This window comes from Gopherus flavomarginatus, chromosome 1 (assembly GCF_025201925.1).
Source record: "Gopherus flavomarginatus isolate rGopFla2 chromosome 1, rGopFla2.mat.asm, whole genome shotgun sequence".
NCBI classification, from domain to species: domain Eukaryota; kingdom Metazoa; phylum Chordata; order Testudines; family Testudinidae; genus Gopherus; species Gopherus flavomarginatus.
This window is the reverse complement of record NC_066617.1, coordinates 200,346-222,259: the sequence shown is the minus strand read 5'-3', so window position 1 is coordinate 222,259 and position 21,914 is coordinate 200,346. Positions and strand designations below refer to the sequence as shown.

The 21,914-nt window shown below is 46.3% G+C and overlaps 2 protein-coding genes across 5 annotated transcripts in view; both read right to left on the bottom strand.

The window, feature by feature from the left end:
• HCLS1 (hematopoietic cell-specific Lyn substrate 1) overlaps positions 1-20,261 on the bottom strand; it is a 62,849-nt gene extending 42,588 nt beyond the window's left edge. For all 4 annotated transcript variants that reach the window (XM_050953079.1, XM_050953089.1, XM_050953105.1 and 1 more), the window contains exons 1-3: positions 20,150-20,261; positions 7,773-7,856; positions 5,011-5,084 (exon numbers count right to left, since the gene is read on the bottom strand). In XM_050953079.1, coding sequence (XP_050809036.1) covers positions 5,011-5,084; positions 7,773-7,856 — 158 coding nt within the window. In that variant the 5' untranslated portion in view covers positions 20,150-20,261. The remainder of the gene's footprint in view (positions 1-5,010; positions 5,085-7,772; positions 7,857-20,149) is intronic.
• LOC127051204 (uncharacterized) overlaps positions 1-21,914 on the bottom strand; it is a 185,638-nt gene that overhangs the window by 147,050 nt on the left and 16,674 nt on the right. The gene's annotated exons all lie outside the window — the stretch shown is intronic.

The window sequence follows — 21,914 nt, the reverse complement described above, 5'->3', positions numbered from 1 at the left end:
CCCAGTATTGGGATATATAGTAGTATATGTTGTAATACACCATCAGCCATTTGGGCCTAGCATAAATGCTATGTGTTTGACATGAATACATAAGTTATTTAAGGTTATGAGAGGTCAAGGATTGTCTGTGCAAAACAACTTCGTCATGTTCATTGGAGGAAATGGAATGTCTTGGATTATGATGGCCTCCCCAGGAACTGTTTTCCTGAAGTTATGGGTGAAAGGTTTAGCAAAGAGACAAAGAGCTAAGGATGCAATGAACTGGTCTATAAATAGTTGCCTGACATATCTGAAATTTGGAGTCAGACATTGATCCAGAGCCCTGATAAAGAAGAGGTGTGCATTGTGGGGCTCCCAACACCTTATGATTGGAGCAGACCTTGACTGGCCATCGGGACTTTGTTCTAATCTTCGGACTCTGGTGTGGTATGAAAGGGGTGTGAATATGGAGTGGGGTTTATATTGTAACCAGTAAAAGTATTTAGAATATTATATACCAACACTGTGTCCAGTATCTGCCTGCTCCCCTATCCCATAGAGAGGACTCCATCAGAGCCTAACACCAGTAATATAATTTCTGGGGTCAGCCTAAACAGTGATATTAGAAATTAACTGGTATGGGTGGAATCCCATCTGGCCTGGATATCTTTGTCAACCTGTGCATCAAGATCAATGTCTGCCTGACCAAATGACTCCAAGGAAAAAAAAAACCTGTTCTCCTGGTTGGGTTGATGCCATTCCCAGACATCTACACCAATGCTTGTCCACTTGTACCCTGGTGATGGCCAATCACCATCCAACACATCTCCAACTCCCTGTCCAGCTCAGCACCCTGCAATGCCTGACACCAACCTAGAGGCACTGACCCCAACCCTAATACTAACCCTCAGGCAATTTCATGGATCTAGAGTTCACCCACCCACACCATGTTCCCCCACCCCCAGCACAAGAAGCCCCTTGATTTAGTGGAGTCCATTAACTGGTTACTCCTTTCATCAGGACCAGAAATCTACCAGACAATTACCTTAGAGGTAACTACCCTTCAAGGCCACCAAGAAATTATTCAGTTTGGGCTAATTCATCAGTTGTTCTTGGCATTCCCAGCTCATTACCCATGACCAGAACATCCTCTGGTGGTCAGGCATGGTATATTTTGACTCCCCATTTTGCTGACAGTCCTGTTTCCCAAGAGCTGACCCAGGACCAGTAACTCTTCGCAGCTTACTTGGTCTTCCAAATAATTCAGAGATGTGAAGAGAAGATTGAAAGGTAACCCTAGAAACCCCCACATTACCCCGCCCCAATAGCTCCAGGAATTCCTGTTAAATATCAACACTGTGCCAACAAAAAGAAAGCTAACACTCTTCCATCACAGCTGTGAATGCCCTTTGGACCTCCAGTTGGGCATAGAAGCTTCCTTTGGGCATATTTACTCCCTCTCCAAACGAGAACTACAGGCATTCTGGAGGTATCTCAAGAAGAACCTGTAGAAAGAGTTCATTGGCCCCTCCACATCCACCCACAGGGGCCCCAATCTTCTTCATGGCAAAGAAAGAGGGATCCCTTTTGGCCTTGTATGGAATACCAAGCTCTGAACAAGAGTACAATTCAAAATCGATACCTCTTATTGTTTATTCATAAGCTGTTCCAAAGACTCTGATCTGCTAAGGTCTTCACAAAATTGGACCTCCATGAAGCTTATAACCTGGAGGATATCTAGGAAGGAAATGAATGGAAGACCACCTTCTGAACCAGATATGGCTACTTCAAGTAGTTGGTCATGTCATTTGGATTGTGCAACACCTTGTGCAACATTTCATAAATGACATCTTTAGGGATATGCTGGACCAATTTGTCATCATTTTCCTGGCCTACATACACGTTTTCTCCAAAATTCAGGACCTCCACAATCATCCCATATGCACTATCTTAGAGAGAGTCTACCATAACCACTTCCTCACAAAGTTCAAGCAATAGGAGTTCAATAAGGACACAGTGGAATTCTTGGAATACATGATCTCACCTAAGGAATTCACCATGGACCCATGTAAGGTAGTAGCAGTATCCAACTGGGCTGCACCCAGGCATATATACTGGGTGCAGTGATTCCTGGGGTTTGCCAATTTCTACATGCAATTAATTAAAGGATTCTTTAGCCTGGTTGCACTGATAATGGCATTCCCGTAAAAGGGGAATTGGTTGGCCTGCTCCTTGCAGGCTCAGTCAGCCTTTGATAAATTTTATCTAGGTGTAACCCTCAGGAAAATTTTCTAAAGATGACTTAACTGTAAAAGTGAGAGGCAAAACCACTCCAAGTTATTTCTCTCCTTACCCATCTCTCTCACTTTTTCACTGAAGAAAACCACAGAAACAGCCATTGGACTTTAGGAGCAGATCCTCACCTGAAACTTGGTCAGTCCTGTTTCTGGGAGCATGTGGTAAGAATTTAATCTTGAAACAAGTTTAGTTTGTTAAGTCTAAGTACCAGGAAGCATTTTACCTTTATTTTTCCTGTGACCATTTCTGACTTCAATGCTTTATACTTTTACTCACTTAAAATCTATTTCTTAGTTAAATAAACTTGTTTTATTCTTTAATCAAAACTAATCCAGTGTTGTGAACTGTGTGGGTAGCTCCATTTGGGGTAGCAGACTGTTGTATATTAATCCCCTTAAAAGGGCAACAGACCTAATCTATCCGCACTGTCCAGGAGAGGGATGGAGAGTATAGGACACATGTTTTGGGGGGAGAAAATCTGGGACTGGGACTATGTTGGGCTCACCCTACAAGTAGTAAACAAGTCTTCTGGAAGCCAGAGTTGCTGCTGGGGTCAGAATTGCTGGACTAGGGCTGTGGTAATACACAGACACTCATGGTGTGACCTGCATGCTGGAAGGCTGTTTGTGAGTGGTCTGAGGGGAGCTACAGCAGCAAGTCACTGAGAGGCACCCAAAGGTATACGGCAGGAGGGACAACACCCCACTGGTCTAGATTGCACGTTTGAATGTAACACTCACTAAACCATTTTGCCAAAGTTTATCTCAACATGCAGGCCCACAACCAACTGCACCCTTGTGCTTTTTATTCTCAGACACTAACACTGGTAGAAAAAAAATACTATATTTGGCACAACGAGTTATTGGCTATCAACGCAGCTTTTAAGGAGTGACTCGGCCTCCTGGAAGGGGCTGATTCCCACTCCAAGTCCTGATGGACCACAACTGGAATATCTATGGACTGCTAGACACTTTAACTAATGCCAGATCCACTGGTTCCTCTTCTTTGCTCACTTCAATTTTGTAGTAACCTATTGCCCAGGGATGAGAAACAGGAAGGCAAGATGAATATCTTGGTTTGGCAAAGAGCCTGTTGTCACTGTGTTCAAGGTGTCCAGCTTTGCCAATGAGATCATTGACAGAAATCTGCTGGCTTCCATCTGCTCCCTGCTTCTCAATGACCCGTTTGCAACCCAGATCCACCAGACCCTGAATGATGCGACTACCCAACCGAACTCTGAGTTCCATTTACAAAATGGCCTCCTCTATTGCAAGAATTATGTTTATGTTCCAGAGGGAAAACCTAGGCTTCATGTATTGAAGCTATGCCATGATCCGCTGCTTATAGGCCATTTTGGCTAATTCAAGACCTGGAATCTGGTCTCAAGGAGCTTCTAGTGGCCAGGCCTACATCAAAGATTATATAAGGTCCTGCAATCTCTGCACCCGTACTAAGAACCCATGATCAAAACCTTTAGGTCTCCTCCAGCCTCTACCCATGCCCCCACAGCCTTGGTCCACTATATCAATGCACCGCATTGTAGAGCTGCCATGCTCCCATGACACGCAGTAATCTTGGGTGATGTCAGTCTCCTCACAGAGATGGCACACTTCATCCCATGCTTACTGTTCTACCGCATGGGAGACAGCTTCCTGGAAAATGTCTTTCATTACCATGGTTTACCAACAGGCATTGTATCAGACTATGGACTCGAGTTCATCTCCTGTTTCTCTCAGAAATTTCCGCAGACTCCTTAGCATCGACTCCCTTACCTCATCCGCCCATCATACACAGTGTAATGGGCAAGCAGAGAGTCAGTCAAATCTTGGAGCAGTATCTTTACTCTTTTCTGAATTACCACCAGTATGACTGCCTCTGCCTGTTGTTCTACACCAAATTCTCCTATAACAATGCAATCCACGCCTCGATCCAACATAGCCCATTCTTTGGGAACTATGCCTCTCATCTCCACTTCTGCCCAGACTTACCTGCGAGTTCCCCAGTACCAGCCACTGTGGGTTTAGCCTCCCACCTATTTTACCAGGAGCTTAAGGAATCCTTTCAGTCCTTCAAAGCAACTTACAAACACCACATGGACCAAGATCGTCAGGCTACCCCTAATCTGTCCATGGGAGACAAGGTGTGGCGCTCTGCCCAGAACCTTAAAATTCAGCCACCTATCTGCTAAACTAGACTGCCACTCTACAGTGGGAACCTACACCCAAGCCCCTCAAACCTGCCAGCACCACCCATAGCAGTCTGCAGATAGGCGGCATGCTTGGTTCACCAAATCCTCACCTTTCAGTGAGTCAGGGAAAGGCTTCAAAACCAGGTGGACTGGGAGGGCTACAGTGGACAAATGGTCTTTGGACCTGGTAGAGAACATCCACGCCCCAACCATACTGCAAGTTCTATCAGAAGCACTCAGAGAAACCGGGTAGAGAGCCCCTTCCCGTTGCCCCTTCCTTTCTCCCCCTACTCTGCCTGACTGGTGGAAGAATGAGTGCCACTCCAAAACAAGAACTCAGAATTAGCTATGGACCACCTGGGAGGGTTTGAAGATCGGTGTTTGTGCACAGGCATGCGGCTGTGACCTGGGATCCCGCTCCTCAGCCCTGGGAATCTCCCATTTGACACACCTGGCTCTGGAGACTGGACCAAATGGGTCCCTGGACTGAGCTGATCTAGGTGCTAGCAGACAGCCTGGCTAACAGCTAAAAGGAGGAGACTTACTTGATGTGCTCGGCCCGTCCGGAGCCCTCAATGGTTTTGGCTCCCCATCTCTGGTCCTTCTCTGAGATGTCATTCTGCAAAATAAAACCAAGCCCTGTGAGAGGAGCCCATAGGGCTGCTGGGGACAACAGTGCTGGGTGCAGGGAACCACTCCTCTGCTGCCTGCAGACTGGAATAGGACCAGCTGTTTTACTAGCCAGGGTTGAAAACAGCGGAGGACACAGCACTTCGGTGGCCCCCGAAGCTGGTGCCCTGGGCGACTGCGCTGCTCGCCTGCCCCTAGAACTGGCCAAAAAACCCAGCACAGAGATCCCCATTACCTCACACCCACATCAGTGGACCAAGACCCCTCAGGCACAGGAGTCATCATTACAATGCACGCACCTGTGAATGGACCAAGACCCACCCGTGGCACAGGGTCACCATTATGGCGCATGCATCCATGGATGGACCAGGCCTTGCCCCTGGCACAGGGTCACCATTACTGTGCAAGCATCCATGGATGGAGCAAGACCTGCCCGCGGCATAGGGGTTACCATTACTGCATGCGCACCTATTGACAAGCTTTGAGCCTGGCACATGGGGTCACCTTACCACACCCATACACGTCAATGGACTGAGATCCTGGCATGAGATTACCCCACAGCTGGGCAGGCTCCAGCTAAAGGAAGCAGCTGTCTCTCCAAGAAAATTTCTTTCAGCTCAGTGGCACCTTGTGCTTTTCAGAAGATTTCAGTATGACTGCAGGCCTGTCTGCATTCAGAAACCCCCCTTAGAAATTCCTCCCTCAGGAGACACGTGGCTTCCCCAGGCAGATGAGTGCATGGACTATATGTGATAAAAAGTTTCCTGCTGAACTTTTTCCCATGAGGAAATGCTGATTAGTTGAATTGATACATTCTGCTGGACTGTGTCTATTCTAATTAAATTTCATTTTGCATAAAAATCAAAACAAAATGTTTCAATAAAGTCAAAATGTTCCATTTAGACCTTATTGGAATGGAATATTTTAATTTTCTGTTTAGGAATTTTATATTATAAATTATCATATACAATATACATATTAAATATAATGTGTGATTGTTTTGTTTTACTATAAAATAAAAATATAATAATGTCTAAATAGAAACAAAATATTTTGACTGAGCCCCCTAAACCAAATTCCTTTTTCCCTAAAATTTCATTTCTCAGGAAATTTCACAATTTTGGCTTTCCATTCTTATTGGCAACCATTTTCTTTTAACATTGATATTCTCATGAGCTGAAAATTCTGGTTCCTGACCAGTTCTAGCTCTGATGCTGCCCTAGCCCAGGCCTGCAGCACATATGGCCTCCAGCTCCAGGGATCTGTCACCAGAGAGGTGGTTTAGGCCGGAATCTGTACTATGACGCCTGCCCATGAAGTTGGTGGGATCCTTGGCAGAGATGCTAGGCAGGTTTCATCCACTGAACCAGAACTTTGCAGAGGCAACAGCAATGGGGTCCTGCACCATCAGAGTCACTGTGCCACAGGGTGAGCAACCAACAGGGTCGTGGGATGCCCAGCAATGTTACTTGACCGCGGTTATTTGTGATACCAACCCATATGCAGCCTACTTACATCTGGATGTACTGTGAGCAACTGCAGCAGAAAGCTGAGGGTGATGCAGCGTCTCTTCTTGTGCCACAGTGGAAGAGGGGAGAGGACTGGTATCTGCAGTTCGCAAAATGGAACACCCTCCCCACACTGCTGTTTATTTGCAGCCACAATTGAAAAATCAGCTGCTTGTCATTTTTACTCTTGCAGTAGGTTTTGCACCAGTGACAGACACATGCTAATGTACAAATACAAAGAAATTAATGCAAAGATTCCTGCATGCCAATGTCCTAGGTTAGATGGATCACTCTGATTTTGTTTTTTGTAGAGACTCAAACAACACATTGATGGAGACCAGTGAGAGTGCGAATGCACCCCTGCATGTACAGAAACCCACTCTCTGCAGGGACAGTTGCTATTTGGGGACACAGAATATTATAGAGGAGACGCACCACTCTCTCAAGTTACTTGAGTTGAGTTTTTCGTTGTTTCCCTTAATCGAAAATAAAGTCACCCAGACTAAGAATATGGCTGCTCTTTTCCACTAGAAAACATATCAAACCACAGCACTGCACCACTCTACTGCCTAGAAATACCTTAAATGCTACACAAGCCTGACCATCCACAGCATCTCCTAGTCAAACTCTGGTCTCCCCCACAGCTCTGCTGATGCCCCTTAACCCCAACCCACAGCACTCTGTTATTCCAGTCCTGCCCTCAGAACAGTTCTGCAGACCCCTGCTATGTCAGTCTTACACCTCTGCTGAGCAGAGACTGCCAATTGTTATTATATGTATTAGGGTAGCTCCTAGAGGTCCTAGCTGAGATTGGGGCCCTGTTGTGGGGCCCTGATCTGCTTACAGTCTGCACCCAAAAGCTTACAGTCTAAAGAGACATGAAACAAAAATGCTAGGAAGGGAATCAGAGGCACTGAGAGGAAGTGACGCACCCAAGGATGCACAGCAAGTCATGGCAGAACTGGGAAGAACACCCAAGGTCACCCAGTTCTCAGCCAGGTGCCCCAGCCACTAGACCAGACTGATAGATCCAGCAACAAACATCCCCAAGGAGCAGAATGAGCTCTCTATTCCCATCTCTCTCATGGGACCTATTCAGGGCTCACGTCCCAACTCTCAGCTCTGAGTCCCCATGACTGACACAGTCCAGCAACATGAGTGAAACTCACCACAAAATCAGGATCGGTGTCCCAGTCATCTCCTTGGGACTCCTCCTTCACAGCCACATTGTGCCCTACAGCTGCCTTCCACATCTGCACAGGGTGAGAGCACAGTGTTAGAGACAAGAGGTGGGGTTGGGACGAGCCTATAGCCTCCTCCCGTCCACAGTGTAAAGTGCACAATGACAAGGTTCATAGAGTCTAAGGTCAGAAGGGACCACTGTGTTCATTTAGCCTGACCATTTATTTATGCTCATATTTCCCCAACATAATTCCTACAGCAGATCTTTTAGAAAAACATCCAATTTTGATTTACAAATTTCCAGTGGTAGAGACTCCACCATGAGCCTGGTAAGTTGTTCTAATGGTTGATCACTCTCACTGTTACAAATTCATGCCTTATTCCCAGTCTGAATTTGTCTAATTTCAGCTTCCAGCCATTGGATCGTGTTACACCTTTGTACGCTGGCTGGAAGAGCGCTCTATTAATTACAGCTGAAACCCTGACTGGGGTCGAGGGGACAACTTCCCTAGGCAGCACAGCAGCATGAAAGCCAGCAAACAGAGCTGATAACAGTAGGGGGCTGAGTGGAGATCCGTTGGAGGATAAGGGACTCAAGCACCTGTTCCTTAGGGCTGGTGAGTAAATCCTGGAAAGAGCGTTTGCTTGCTTCCTGGGTTGTTTTCAGTTTCAGAGTCTGATGGGGGCAGTATGTTGGAAGAGAAGCAGAGAATTTGCTCACAGCTGAACCTTGATTGGTGGTGGGGCTTTCCTTAGGCAGCCAGCCTACAAAGCCAGCCCGCTGGCCAGTCAGCAGCACAGAAGCCAGCAAACAGCTGAAAACAGGAGAGTTTGCACAGAAGTTTGTAAGGGAAAGTTGGGGGAGGGGTGTGTGTGTGTGTGTGTTTAGGATTTTTTTTCAAGGAGGAGGGGTCTTGACAAGTGTTTAGGAGGGAAGCCTATGGCAGCTACAGGGATCCGAAGAATGGAAGAGGCAACTGAAGAAGACTGAATGTGGAAGCGGCAGGATGTACATTATTCTGCAGAGGTACCTGGAAGGTGCTTCACTTGCATGAAGTGCAACCTGCTGGATCTAATTGCCTTCTATTATGAGATAACTGGCTCTGTGGATATGAGGAAAGCAGTGGATGTGATATATCTTGACTTTAGCAAAGCTTTTGATATGGTGTCCCACAGTATTCTTGCCAGCAAGTTAAAAAAGCACTGATTGGATGAATGGACTATAAGGTGGATAGAAAGCTGGCGAGATTGTTGGGCTCAACGGGTGGTGATCAACAGTGCAACGTTTAGTTGGCAGCTGGTATCAAGCAGCGTGCCCCAGGGGTTGGTCCTGGGGCCGGTTTTGTTCAACATCTTTATTAATGATCTGTATGATGTGATGGATTGCACCCTCAGCAAGTTCGCAGATGACATTAAACTGAGGGGAGAGGTAGATAAGCTGGAGGGGAGGGATGAGGTCCTGAGTGACCTAGACAAATTGGACGATTGGGCCAAAAGAAATCTGATGAGGTTCAACAAGGACAAGTGCAGAGTCCTTAACTTAGGAAGGAAGAATTACATGCTGGGGACCAACTGGCTAAGCAGCAGTTCTACAGAAAAGGACCTGGGATTACAGAGGATGAGAAGCTGGATATGAGTCAGCAGTGTGCCATTGTTGCCAAGAAGGCTAATGGCATATTGAGCTGCATTAGTAGGAGCATTGCCAGCAGATCTAGGGAAGTGATTATTCCCTTCTAGCTGGCACTGGTGAGCCCTCATCTGTAGTACTGCATCCAGTGTTGGGCCCCCACTACAGAAAGGATGTGGACAAATTGGAGTCTAGTGGAGGGCAACAAAAATTATTAAGGGGCTGGGACACACGACTTAAGAGGAGAGGTGGAGGGAACTGGGCTTGTTTAGTCTGCAGAAGAGAAGAGTGAGGGGGGATTTGATAGCAGCCCTCAACTACCTGAAGGGAGGTTCCAAAGAGGATGGAGCTTGGCTGTTCTCAGTGCTGGCAGATGACAGAAGAAGGAGCAATGGTCTCCAGTTGCAGTGGGGGAGGTTTAGGTTGGATATTAGGAAACACTATTTCACTAGGAGCGTGGTGAAGCACTGGAATGGGTTGCCTAGGGAAGCGGTGGCATCTCCATCCTTAGAGGTTTTTAAGGCCCAGCTTGACAAAACCCTGGCTGGGATGATTTAGTTGGGGATTGGTCCTGCTTTGAGCAGGAGATTGGACTAGATACCTCCTGAGGTCTCTTCCAACCCTAATCTTCTATGATGGAAGAGAATGTCTGAGGTTTGGAGATGCAGCTAGAAACTATGGTTCAGTTTAGAAGGGGATTTAAGAAGATGATGGAGGGAAGGTTGAGAAGAGGGAGAAGGAAAACTAAAGACTTACAGATACATGTTTGACAAGAGTGCTGTGAGGATAGACATCTGGATGAAGAAAGTGTCCCATGGAAGACTGTGACTATGAGAACAAGGTAGAGGAACAGACCAACTAGTGAAGAAGAAACAGAGCTGAGGAACAGTTTCACTGAGTCGGAAAATGAAGGGGAGAGGCAGGCAGGGGCAGCTCTAGGCATTTTGCCGCCCCAAGCACGGCAGTCAGGCTGCCTTCTGCGGTTTGCCTGCAGGAGGTCCCCGGTCCCGCGAATTCAGCGGCAGCCTGTGGGAGGTCTGCCAAAGCCGTGGGACCAGCGGACCCTCTGCAGGCAAGCCGCCGAAGGCAACCTGCCTGCCGCCCTCATGGTGACTGGCAGAGCGCCCCCCATGGCTTGCCGCCTCAGGCATGCGCTTAGCATGCTGGTGCCTGGAGCCGCCCCTGGAGGCAGGCAGTAACAGAAGATGGAAGAGCAAGGAAGAAGAGAAGAGCAGTTAGTCTTAGAAGATGATAAGAAGAGACAATGGAGATAGCCAGCGTTTGGAGCCCCAAGAGGTTAGAAGATGACTTTCAGGATACTGCAAATGAGAACAGAAGACAAGGCGACTTGCAACTAGAAAGAAAAGGAAGGCCATAGAATCACACCAACATCAGAAAGAGGCAGGTCTATGTGACTGGGGATTCCCTACTAAGAAGAATGACAGGCCTGTCACCAAAGCTGATTCAGAAAACAGAAGGGTGTGCTGTTTGACAGGTGGTAAGCTATAGGATGCAGATTTGAGGCTGAAGAGGGTCCTAATGGGAGTGGGAAAGAATCCGCTGATTGTCCTTCGCATGGGAATAAATAATACTCCCAAATTCTCACAGGGACACATCAAAGGAGATTATGCCAAGCTGGGGAAGACACTTAAAAGAAATGGAAGCTCAAGTAACCTTCAGTGGGATTCTATCTGTCCCTACAGGAGGAGTGCAAAGGTAAGACAAGATTATGAAGATCAATAGCTGGCTCAAGCAATGGTGCTCTAAGGAAGTGTTTGGAAGGTATCTAAAAGGGTGTCATAAGAAGGAGGGAGAAAACTTGTTCACCTTAGCCTCTAAGGATAGAACAAGAAGCAATGGGCTTAAACTGCAGCAAGGGAGATTTAGGTTGGACATTAGGAAAAAGTTCCTAACTGTCAGGGTAGTTAAACACTGGAATAAATTGCCTAGGGAGGTTGTGGAATCTCCATCTCTGGAGATATTTAAGAGTAGGTTAGATAAATGTCTATCAGGGATGGTCTAGACAGTATTTGGTCCTGCCATGAGGGCAGGGGACTGGACTCGATGACCTCTCAAGGTCTCTTCCAGTCCTTGAATCTATGAATGTTTGACCACTGGGAGGCATTCAAGGATAGAGGACTGTTCTCATAGGATGGACACCACCTGAGTAGGGAGGATAATAGACTTCTGAGGTGGACGCTGGCACATCTGATTACATGATCTTTAAACTAGGAACTGGGAGAGATGCTCATATAATCTCCATGCCTGATTCTAACATTGAGCAGGAGGAAAATAAAGTAAGGAGGATACAGCAACAGAGAAACGAACAAAGGGGAAGAGAATGGACAACCAGAGGAAAGACAGAGGCAATGCCACTGACAGTAACAGTCAAGTAAGTCATACTGGCAGTAAAATGGCTGTACCTAATCTGATGAGGAATCTAGGTAAGGACAAGCAGAAACAACTAAGATGCCTGTACCCCAGTGCAAGAAGCCTGGGTAACAAAAGGGAGAAACTAGAACTACTGGTGCAGGAAATGAAACCAGATATATAGGGATAACAGGAACGCGGTGGAACCATCATCATCACGGGAGCACAGCTATTGAAGGTAATGTGCTGTTCAGGAAAGCTGGAAACAAACGCAAAAGTGGTGAAGTAGCTTTGTATATTAATGATGAGACAGGCTATAAAGAAATTAGAAGTGATGGAATGGATACCAGGGAATTTGTTTAGGTCAAAATCACTTTGGGGAAGAAACTGAGATCGTGTTTGGGGTCTGCTACACCCCCCCAAGATCTAACTTGATATGGATAGAAACCTCACAAAACTGAGTGACTGGGCAACAAAGTGGCAGCTGAAATTTAATGTTGATAAATGCAAAGTAATGCATATTGGAAAACATAATCACAACTATACATATAAAATGATGGGGTATAAATTAGCTGTTACTACTCAAGAACAGATCTTGGAGTCATCATGGATAGTTCTCTGAAAATATCCACTCAGTGTGCAGTGGCAGTCAAAAAAGGAAACAGAATGTTGGGAATCATTAAGAAAGGGATAAATAATAAGACAGAAAAGATCATATTGCCTCTATATAAATCCACGGTACGCCCACATCTTGAATACTGCATGCAGATGTGGTCACCCCATCTCTAAAAGGATATATTGGAATTGGTAAAGAATCAGCAAAGGGTAACAAAAATGATTAGGGGTATGGAACGGCTTCCATATGAAAAGAGATTAATAAGACTGGGACTGTTCAGCTTGGAAAAGAGACGACTGGAAGGCATATGATTGAGGTCTATACAATCATGACTGGTGTGGAGAAAGTAAATACGGAAGTGTTATTTACTCCTTCGTGTAACACAAGAATTAGGGGTAACCAAATGAAATTAATAGGCAGCAGGTTTAAAACAAACAAAACAAAGTATTTCTTCACCTAACACACAGTTAACCTGTGGAATTCTTTGCCAGAGGATATTGTGAAGGCCAAGACGATAACAGGGTTCAAAAAAGAATAGATACATTCATGGGGGATGGGACCATCAGTGGCTATTAGCCAGGATGGGCAGGGATGGTATCTAATAAACACTAATAAAATGTGTGCTAATAAAATTTGCAGATGACACAAAATTAGGAGGTATTGCCCATATGGAGGACCAATGCAATATCATACAAAAAGATCTGAACAACCTTGAAATCTGGAGTAGTAAAAATGAGGTGAAATTTCATAGTTGAAAGTCATGTGCTGAGAGAAAACCAAGAATTTTTGCTATAAGCTCAGGCCTTATCAGTTGGAAATGACAGAGAAGGAGAAAGACCTCGGTGTATTGGTCAGCCACAGAATGACTATGTGTCACCAATGTGACGCAGTTATGAGAAAGGTTAATTCAATCCTAGGATGCATTGGATGAGGTATTTCCAGTAGAGCTAGGGAAGTGTTATTACCATTTACAAGACAGTGGTGAGACATCATCGGGAATACTGTGTGCAGTTCTGGTCTCCCATAGAATCATAGAAGATTAGGGTTGGAAGAGACCTCATGAGATCATCTAGTCAACCCCCTGCTCAAAGCAGGACCAACCCATGTTTAAGAAAGATGAACATTAATAAACCAACATGAATAAAATTGGAACAGGTGCACAGAAGGGCTGCTAGGACAATTAGAGGAATGGAGAACCTACTTAATGAAAGGAAACTTAAGGAGTTTGGCTTGTTTAGCCTAACAAAACAAAGGGTGAGGGGAAATATGATTGCTCTCTATAAATACATCAGAGAGATAAACACCAGCAAGGGAGAGGAGTTAATTTAACACTCACTCACTCATGCCCGTCACCCCAATTGGGGTATGGGCCGCCAACCACAGATCTCCAGAGTCCTCTATCCTGGGCCATTCGCTCTAGCTGGTTCCAGGTATAGCCCATTTTTTTGCTATTGGCCTGAAGGTAGCGTCGCCAGGTGTTTCTTGGATGACCTCTTTTCCGCTTGCCTTGGGGGTTCCACCGCAGTGCCTGTCTGGTGATGTTAGTTGGCTGCTTACGTAGTGTATGTCCTATCCAACCCCACCTTCTCCTTCTGATTTCTTCCTCTGCTGGGAAGGTCCTCTCCAAGAGGTGGATGTTACTGATGGTGTCTGGCCAGCGGATCTGGAGAATCCTTCCGAGGCAGCTATTAATGAAGGTCTGGATCTTCCTGATGGTTGTTTTGGTTGTCCTCCAGGTTTCAGCTCCATACAGTAGGACTGATTTCACATTGGAGTTGAACAGTCAGATTTTTATTGCCAAAGACAGCTCTCTAGAGCTCCAGATGTTCTTGAGCTGTAAGAAGGCTGCTCTTGCCTTACCAATCCTTACTTTGATGTTTGCGTCTGTGCCACCCTACTGGTCGATGATGCTACGTAGGTAGGTGAAGGACTGCACTTCTTCCAGGGGGCTTCCATTCAGTGTGACTGGGTCATTGCTGATGGAGTTAATCCTAAGGATCTTGGTCTTGTCCTTGTGAATGTTGAAGCCAACCTGTGATGACGTGGCTGCCACTACGTTGGTCTTCTCTTGCATCTGCTGTTTACTGTGCGAAAGGAGCGCAAGGTCGTCAGCGAAGTCCAGGTCATCAAGCTGGGTCCACAACGTCCACTGGATTCCGTTCCTACGCTCGTAAGTGGATGTCTTCATAATCCAATCGATGACGAGAAGAAAGAGAAGTGGTGACAACAAGCATCCTTGCCTGACTCCAGTTTGCACCTGGAAGCTGTTAGTAAGCTGCCCTCCATGGATCACTCTACCGTGTATACTGTCATATGAGTTCTTGATCAGGTTGACCACCTTTGCTGGGATGCCGTAGTGCCGAAGGAGCTTCCAAAGGGTCTCTCGATCCACACTATCGAACGCTTTCTCATAGTCAACAAAATTGATGTACAACGAGGAATTCCACTCTATAGACTGCTCCACTATGATGCGAAGCGTTGCTATCTGGTCCATGCATGATCTGTGCTGCTGGAAACCTGCCTGTTCATCTCGTAGCTGTGGATCGACGGCATCCTTCATTCTCTCTAAGAGGACTCGGTTGAAGACCTTCCCTGGCACTGACAGGAGTGTGATTCCTCTATAATTGGCACAATTGCTAAGGTCTCCTTTCTTGGGGATTTTGATGAGATATCCCTCTTTCCAGTCTACCGGAATCACTTCTTCTTCCCATATCTTCTCAAAAAGGGGGTACAGCATTTCCACTGAAGCATCCAGGTCTGCTTTCAGGGCCTCTGCTGGGATGTCATCAGGTCCAGCTGCCTTCCTATTCTTCATCATGGTGATGGTTTTTCTAATCTCGTCTCTGGTTGGTTTATCACAATTAATTGGGAGGTCCTCGTTAGCTGGGTTGATATCTGGTGGATTTGGCGGTGCTGGTCTGTTCAGGAGTTCCTCAAAGTGCTCCACCCATCTGTTCATCTGTTGTTCTATTCCTGTTATAGACTTTCCCTGCTTGTCTTTAATGGGACGTTCTGGCTTGCTAAACTTTCCAGACAGTCGCTTGGTCGTATCATACAGCTGTTTCATATTACCGCTGTATGCTGCCTGCTCCGCTTCTGCTGCCAGTTCATCCACATACTCTCTCTTGTCCTTCCTGATATTCCTCTTCACTGCTCTGTGGGCTTCAGCATACTCTTTTTGAGCTTTGGCCTTTGCTGCTCTAGTCCTGCTGTTGTTGACTGCTGCCTTCTTCTACTTTCTATCGTCTATCTTGATCAAGGTCTCTGCTGTGATCCACTCTTTCTGCTGGTGTTTCTTAATTCCAAGCTGTGATGCAGTAGGGACTGTCTGTGTGGGGAGTGGGAGAGCAGGGGAGGACTTTAGGAGATGGACGATGCCAGAGCCTGTAACCTGAGCTAGGTAAGGGAGGGGAAAGGTCAACACCTTTGCCCGGGAAGGGGACAAAGGAAGGGAGTGGCAGGAGGGAAGCAGTTTGAGTTTGGGCTTGGGGCTGTGTGGGCGGAATTCAGGGTATCCTAGCTAGGATCCAAGCACCCTGAAAGCCCAGAAGGACTCGGTGGAGGGGTCCTGACTGTGCCTGCAAGCTCTGCTGTAACCTGTGTTCCTGTTGTCCAATAAACCCTCTGTTTTACTGGCTGGCTGAGAGTCACTGTGGGTCCCAGGAAGAGGGGTGCAGGGCCGGACTCCCCCACACTCCGTGACACAAGCACTTCCTGGCATACTGACCTAAGTGTGTCTTTCACTTTCTGCCATCTGTTTAGTACACTGTCTTCCTCTTCCTCAGACCGATCCTGGAATACTGAAAATTTATTCTTCAGCCTCAATCCAAAATCTTCCTTGGTCTTATGGTCCTTCAGAAGGCTGACGTTGTACTTCACTCTTCTGTCTGACGCGTCTATCCAGTTCTTTTTCAGCTTCAGCTTCAGTCTGGCCACCACTAAGTGATGGTAGGACGCCACGTCTGCTTCTCTTCTAACTCTAACGTCCTGCAAGGATCTTCTAAACTTCTTGCTAATGCAGATATGGTCGATCTGATTTTCTGTCATGCCTGCTGGTGATACCCAGGTACTCTTGTGGATCCGCTTGTGAGGAAAGATGCTACCGCCTATGACCAGGTTGTTAAGTGCACACAAATCCACAAATCTCTCTCCATTCTCACTCATCTCTCCCAGAGCGTGGGTCCCCATGACTTGTTCGTATCCTGTGTTGTCTGGTCCAATTTTGGCATTAAAGTCTCCCATAAGGATGATGATGTCTTTGTCTGGGAGAATCTCCAATATTTTCTGGAGTCTGTTGTAAAAATAATCTTTGTCCTCCTCTTCGATGTCATTAATTGGAGCATAGCACTGAACAACATTCATCTTAATCCTCTTCATTTTAGTTCTGAAGGATGCTGTGATGATCCTGGGACCATGTGCCTCCCAACCAATCAGTGCTCTCTGTGCCTGCTTGGACAACATGAAGCCTACTCCCTGTTTGTGGGGTGCGTCACTCTCTTCATGTCCTGAATACAGCAACAGCTCTCCTGTCAACAGTTGTCTCTGCCCCGCTTGCGTCCATCTTGTCTCGCTAATGCCTAATAGGGTCAGGTTGTTGCTCCTCATCTCTGCTGCAACCTGTGCCGTCTTTCCTGACTCGTACATGGTCCTCACGTTCCATGTGTCTATGGTAATCCTTCTGGTTGCAAGAAGGGTAATCGGCTTAGTGGCTTCCTCACGGCTTTTACCACCCAGCGTCATGCATCTTCGAATTGAAGACCCTTCTTTTTCCAGGGTAAAAGTCTCTGTTGTCTCTGTTGTTGGCGTTTCTGTAGCAAAGTTAATTTAAGTTAAGAGCCACTGTTGGCAGCAGAACAAATTGATATAAATTGTCAACAAGTTTAAGTCTGAGAATAGATAAAGGTTTCTAACCATCAGAGGACTAAGTTCTGGAACAGCCTTCAAAGGGGAGTAGTGGGGGCTAAAAATCTAATTTGTTTCAAGACTGAACTTTGATAAATTTATGGAGGGGATGGTGTGATAGGGTTGTCTCCATGGCATATGGCCCAGCTGTGACTGCTATTAGCAAATATATTCAACCAGTCAGAGATGGGACACTCGAGTTACTAAAGAGAATTCTTTCCCAGTTGTCTGGCTGGTGGGTCTTGCCCCCGTGACACTCCCCTTTGTCATGTGACAGGATGAGGAAACAATGCCCAGTCTTCCCCCCACCCCCAGCTCACCCTCATGGTAGAGCAGGGGTGGCCAATCTGAGCCTGAGAAGTAGCCAGAATTTATTAATGTACATTGCCAAATAGCCACCCAGTAATACGTCAGCATCTTCCTCCCCGCTCCCCACTCCCAGCGCCTCCTGCCCACTGGCAGCCCTGCCAATAAACACCGCCCCCTCCTGATCAGCTGTTTCGTGGCGTGCAGGAAGCTCGGGGAGTGAGGGGGGAGGAGTGAGGGCACGGCCGGCTCAGGGGAGGGGGCAGAAAGGGGTGGAGTGGGCGAAGGGCCTGTGGCAGAGCCAGGGGTTGAGCAGTGAGCACCCATGGCACATTGGAAAGTTGGCGCCTGTAGCTCCAGCCCCGGAGTCGGTGCCTTTACAAGGAGCCACATATTAACTTCTGAAGAGCAGCATTTGGCTCCGGGGCCACAGGTTGGACACCCCTGTGGTAAAGCTTCTGCGCATACTCAGTTAACTGTATTAGCTAAAGAGGCTCCACACTTTCCCATGGACCCTAAGTGAAAGGGTAATTTAGCCATCACCACAGAATGAGTTTGACACCTCTGCTATACACAGTGCTCCCACACTGACAGAAGTAGCACATGCCCACTGAGTCATGGACAATTAAGAGGAGTAGCAGCAAAGGCAGGCTTCAAGAGGCAGCTACACCTGAGCAGCTGAGCAGACCACAGCAGAAGGCACTGTTCTGAGAATAAGCAATGGCCAAGTGATCAGAAGCCATTAAGGTTTGAAGTTGGTCTTTGCCAACACAGTTCCAGTAAAAGGTAGAATAATTGTCTCATCTGTCAGGGAGTTCAGGTCATCTAACATGGCTTCTCTATTTGTGCCTTTTGCCAATTGCCTGTATCCATTGGTGGCTATTGTTTTCGTTTTTACCAAAATATGTTTTATTTGTGTTTGAGTTTCAAAAAGAAAGATGTAACTAGTGATTGCAGTCAGGGGCTACGCACCCCAACCCTGAGACAGGCTTTATAACCTGTGCATGGGGAAGTCTGCAGCTGTACAGTTTATATGTGCTGCCAAGACAGGAAGCCCAGTTGGAGGACGTGCTGGGCGCAGGAAGTGGGGAAGAGGAAGTTGAATGCTATTTCAGTGTAAAACTTAAAAAATTCTGCACTTATACTTAAAGGAGACACATTCTTTATTTAGAGACAAAATTGTTCAGACCACAAAACCTCCCCACAACATGGTCCCGTATGCCTACGATCAGCCACTAACAGCTAGCGTCTCACCTCAGAACTCCTTCCCTGCGCTTCTTGCTGCTGCTTGAAAAAAGAATCAGAATTTATATAAACCAAGCAATAGTGAACGAAAGGCTGATTTCCTGTGGCTCCAGTAGGACTGCTGGTGGCGGTGCCAGCTCACTCACCTTGTCCACATCTTGTGCCACTCTCTGACATAGGTTGATCATCCCAAGCATATGTCTCCCCCTCCCCCCCTTATTTCCTGAGCCTGCACAATCTTTTTTCCCCTTCAGCCAGAGCGGACTGCTCCCCAGGGCTGAGGTCCAAGGACTAGGAGCTCATGCTGCTGCTCTGAGCCATCTCTTTACTAAGGTCATGCCTTCTGGCTCCTCTTCCTCACCTCCGAGTGTGGAACCAGGTGTCTGAAAAGTCAGGCAGAGGCCACTAACCGGCAACTGGCAACCTCTGACAGGCAAATAATTTAAATTAAAAATAGGAGTGGGGTGGGAGTGGGAGGGTGAATGTACAGATGAATAAAGCACAGTCCAGCCTGGTGTGTTACTCTGAGCTTGTAGCTGTCACATGAGGCTCTTGGGACAATCAGAGACAGAAGTCTGAGGCGCGAAAGATCAGAGACTGACAATGCAGTGACAACATCTCTGTATGACCTGCATAAGACTGCTCACATTTGGACACTAAAGCACTAATGATTAGGCTAACACAGGGTTCCTTGGCATGACTGTTTTTGTGGCCTAGCCAAGGCCTCAGCTTAGCACAGTGGCTCTCAACCAGGGGTACACAAGACAAATCAGACTCCTGAAAGGGGCACAGTCATCTGGAAAGGTTGAGAGTCACTGGCTTAGCAAGCCACCTTTTTAACCAGTTAAAACAGCTGGACCACCTTTATACTGACCTGCCCAGACACACCATTTTAGGGTGGGTCTCTTTACAAACCATGGCCTGTACTACCACACAGGATTAGGATAGCCCGTACACTGAGACTGGGCAACACCACAGTGAGTTTAATTTGTCCCATTTTTAATTAGCCCTAATGTATCTACAGCCCAGACCAACCACAAGCATAAACATGGGCTTGCATGCAGTTTTGAGACTTGGTTAGCCTGATTTAGATGAGGCATCTGTCATTTGGACCCTGAAAAATTACAACAGCTCCCAGAGAGCAAAGCCTGCATTTGAGAAGTAACTGCCAAGAGGTGCAGAGTAGCATTTGGCCTGATCAGGGAAGAATTTCCCATTCCCATCCCTGAAGGCCATGGAGCCTCAACATTTTTTGGTAACTGTCTTTCGACAAATGCCACTTCTACGCTGGTACTTACCTTGGCAGAGGTGCGTCACGCTTGCTCCTTTCTGCCCAACTACCCGTTCACTGGCTGCTTCTATGAGACTGCAGTGCACTGTGACAGTTCCTGTTTTAACTTCAGCTAACTGCACTTCCTGCAGCTCAGCCCTCTGTGCAGCTTCCGAGTGGAATAAGTCAGCGTCACGCAGACAAAGTCCAGGAAGAAAACATGGTACTAAAAGTATCAATGAGACACAAAAGCAGCCCTATCTATTCTCTCAGGAACTGTCAGGGACTGGGATGGTACTCTGCCTAAGCCAACAGGAGTTGAGGGGGCATATTTAAGTTAGTCAGTAATAGCCTGTGAACTCCTCAGGACAGGGACCACATCTGATTTTGCTCCAGAAAGTGCCACATACTTCTGTGGCGATTTAGAAATGTTACATGACTCAAGCCCCTAGAACTGGCTCTGTCAAGTGAGCAGCTGAGATATCAGACCTCTGCTTACAGGAGCTGTTGGAGAATTGGGAGTTTAGGTGCCTTAAGGGACATTTCCAAAAAGTTCTTGCCAAGTCAGAGTGCAATAGTGGAACAGGTTGGTCAAGGAGGATAGAAAGGAACCACCTGATGATCTCCAGGAACTTTGATCCTTAATAATAAATAAAATAATAATAAATAATAATTTGTATTATTGTAGCCCCTAGGTGTGCTAGTCATGGACCAGGATCCCATTGTTCTCAGTGTTGTACAAATACAGAACAAAAAGACAGTCCCTGCCCCAAGCATCTTAAGAAAATAAGAACATAACAGCCAGACTGGGTCAGACCAAAGGTCCATCCAGCCCAGTATCTGTCTACCGACAGTGGCCAATGCCAAGTGCCCCAGAGGGAGTGAACCTAACAGATAATGATCAAGTGATCTCTCTCCTGCCATCCGTCTCCATCTTCTGACAAACAGAGGCTAGGGACACCATTCCTTACCCATCCTGGATAATAGCCATTAATGGACTTAACCTCCATTAATTTATCTCTTTTAAACCCTGTTATAGTCCAAGCCTTCACAACCTCCTCAGGCAAGGAGTTCCACAGGTTGACTGTGTGTCATGTGAAGAAGAACTTCCTTTTATTTGTTTTAAACCCATTAATTTCATTTGGTGGCCCCTAGTTCTTATATTATGGGAACAAGTAAATAACTTTTCCTTATTCACTTTCTCCACACCACTCATGATTTTATATACCTCTATTATATCCCACCTTAGTCTCCTCTTTTCCAAGCTGAAAAGTCCTAACCTCTTCAATCTTTCCTCATATGGGACCCGCTCCAAACCCCTAATCATTTTAGTTGTCCTTCTCTAAACCTTTTCTAGTGCCAGTATATCTTTTTTGAGATGAGGAGACCACATCTCTACATAGTATTCAAGATGTGAGCGTACCGTGGATTTATATAAAATATTCTCCATCTCATTCTCTATCCCTTTTTTAAATGATTCCTAACATCCTGTTTGCTTTTTTGACTGTTGCTGCACACTGCATGGACGTCTTCAGAGAACTATCCATGATGACTCCAAGAGCTCTTTCCTGATTAGTTGTAGCTAAATTAGCCCCCATCTTATTGTACGTATGGTATGCATTATTTTTTCCAACGTGCATTACTTTACATTTATCCACATCAAAATTTCATTTGTCATTTTGTTGCCCAATCACTTAGTTTTGTGAGACCTTTTTAAGTTCTTCACAGTCTGCTTTGGTCTTAACTATCTTGAGCAGTTTGCAAACTTCGCCACCTCACTGTTTACCCCTTTC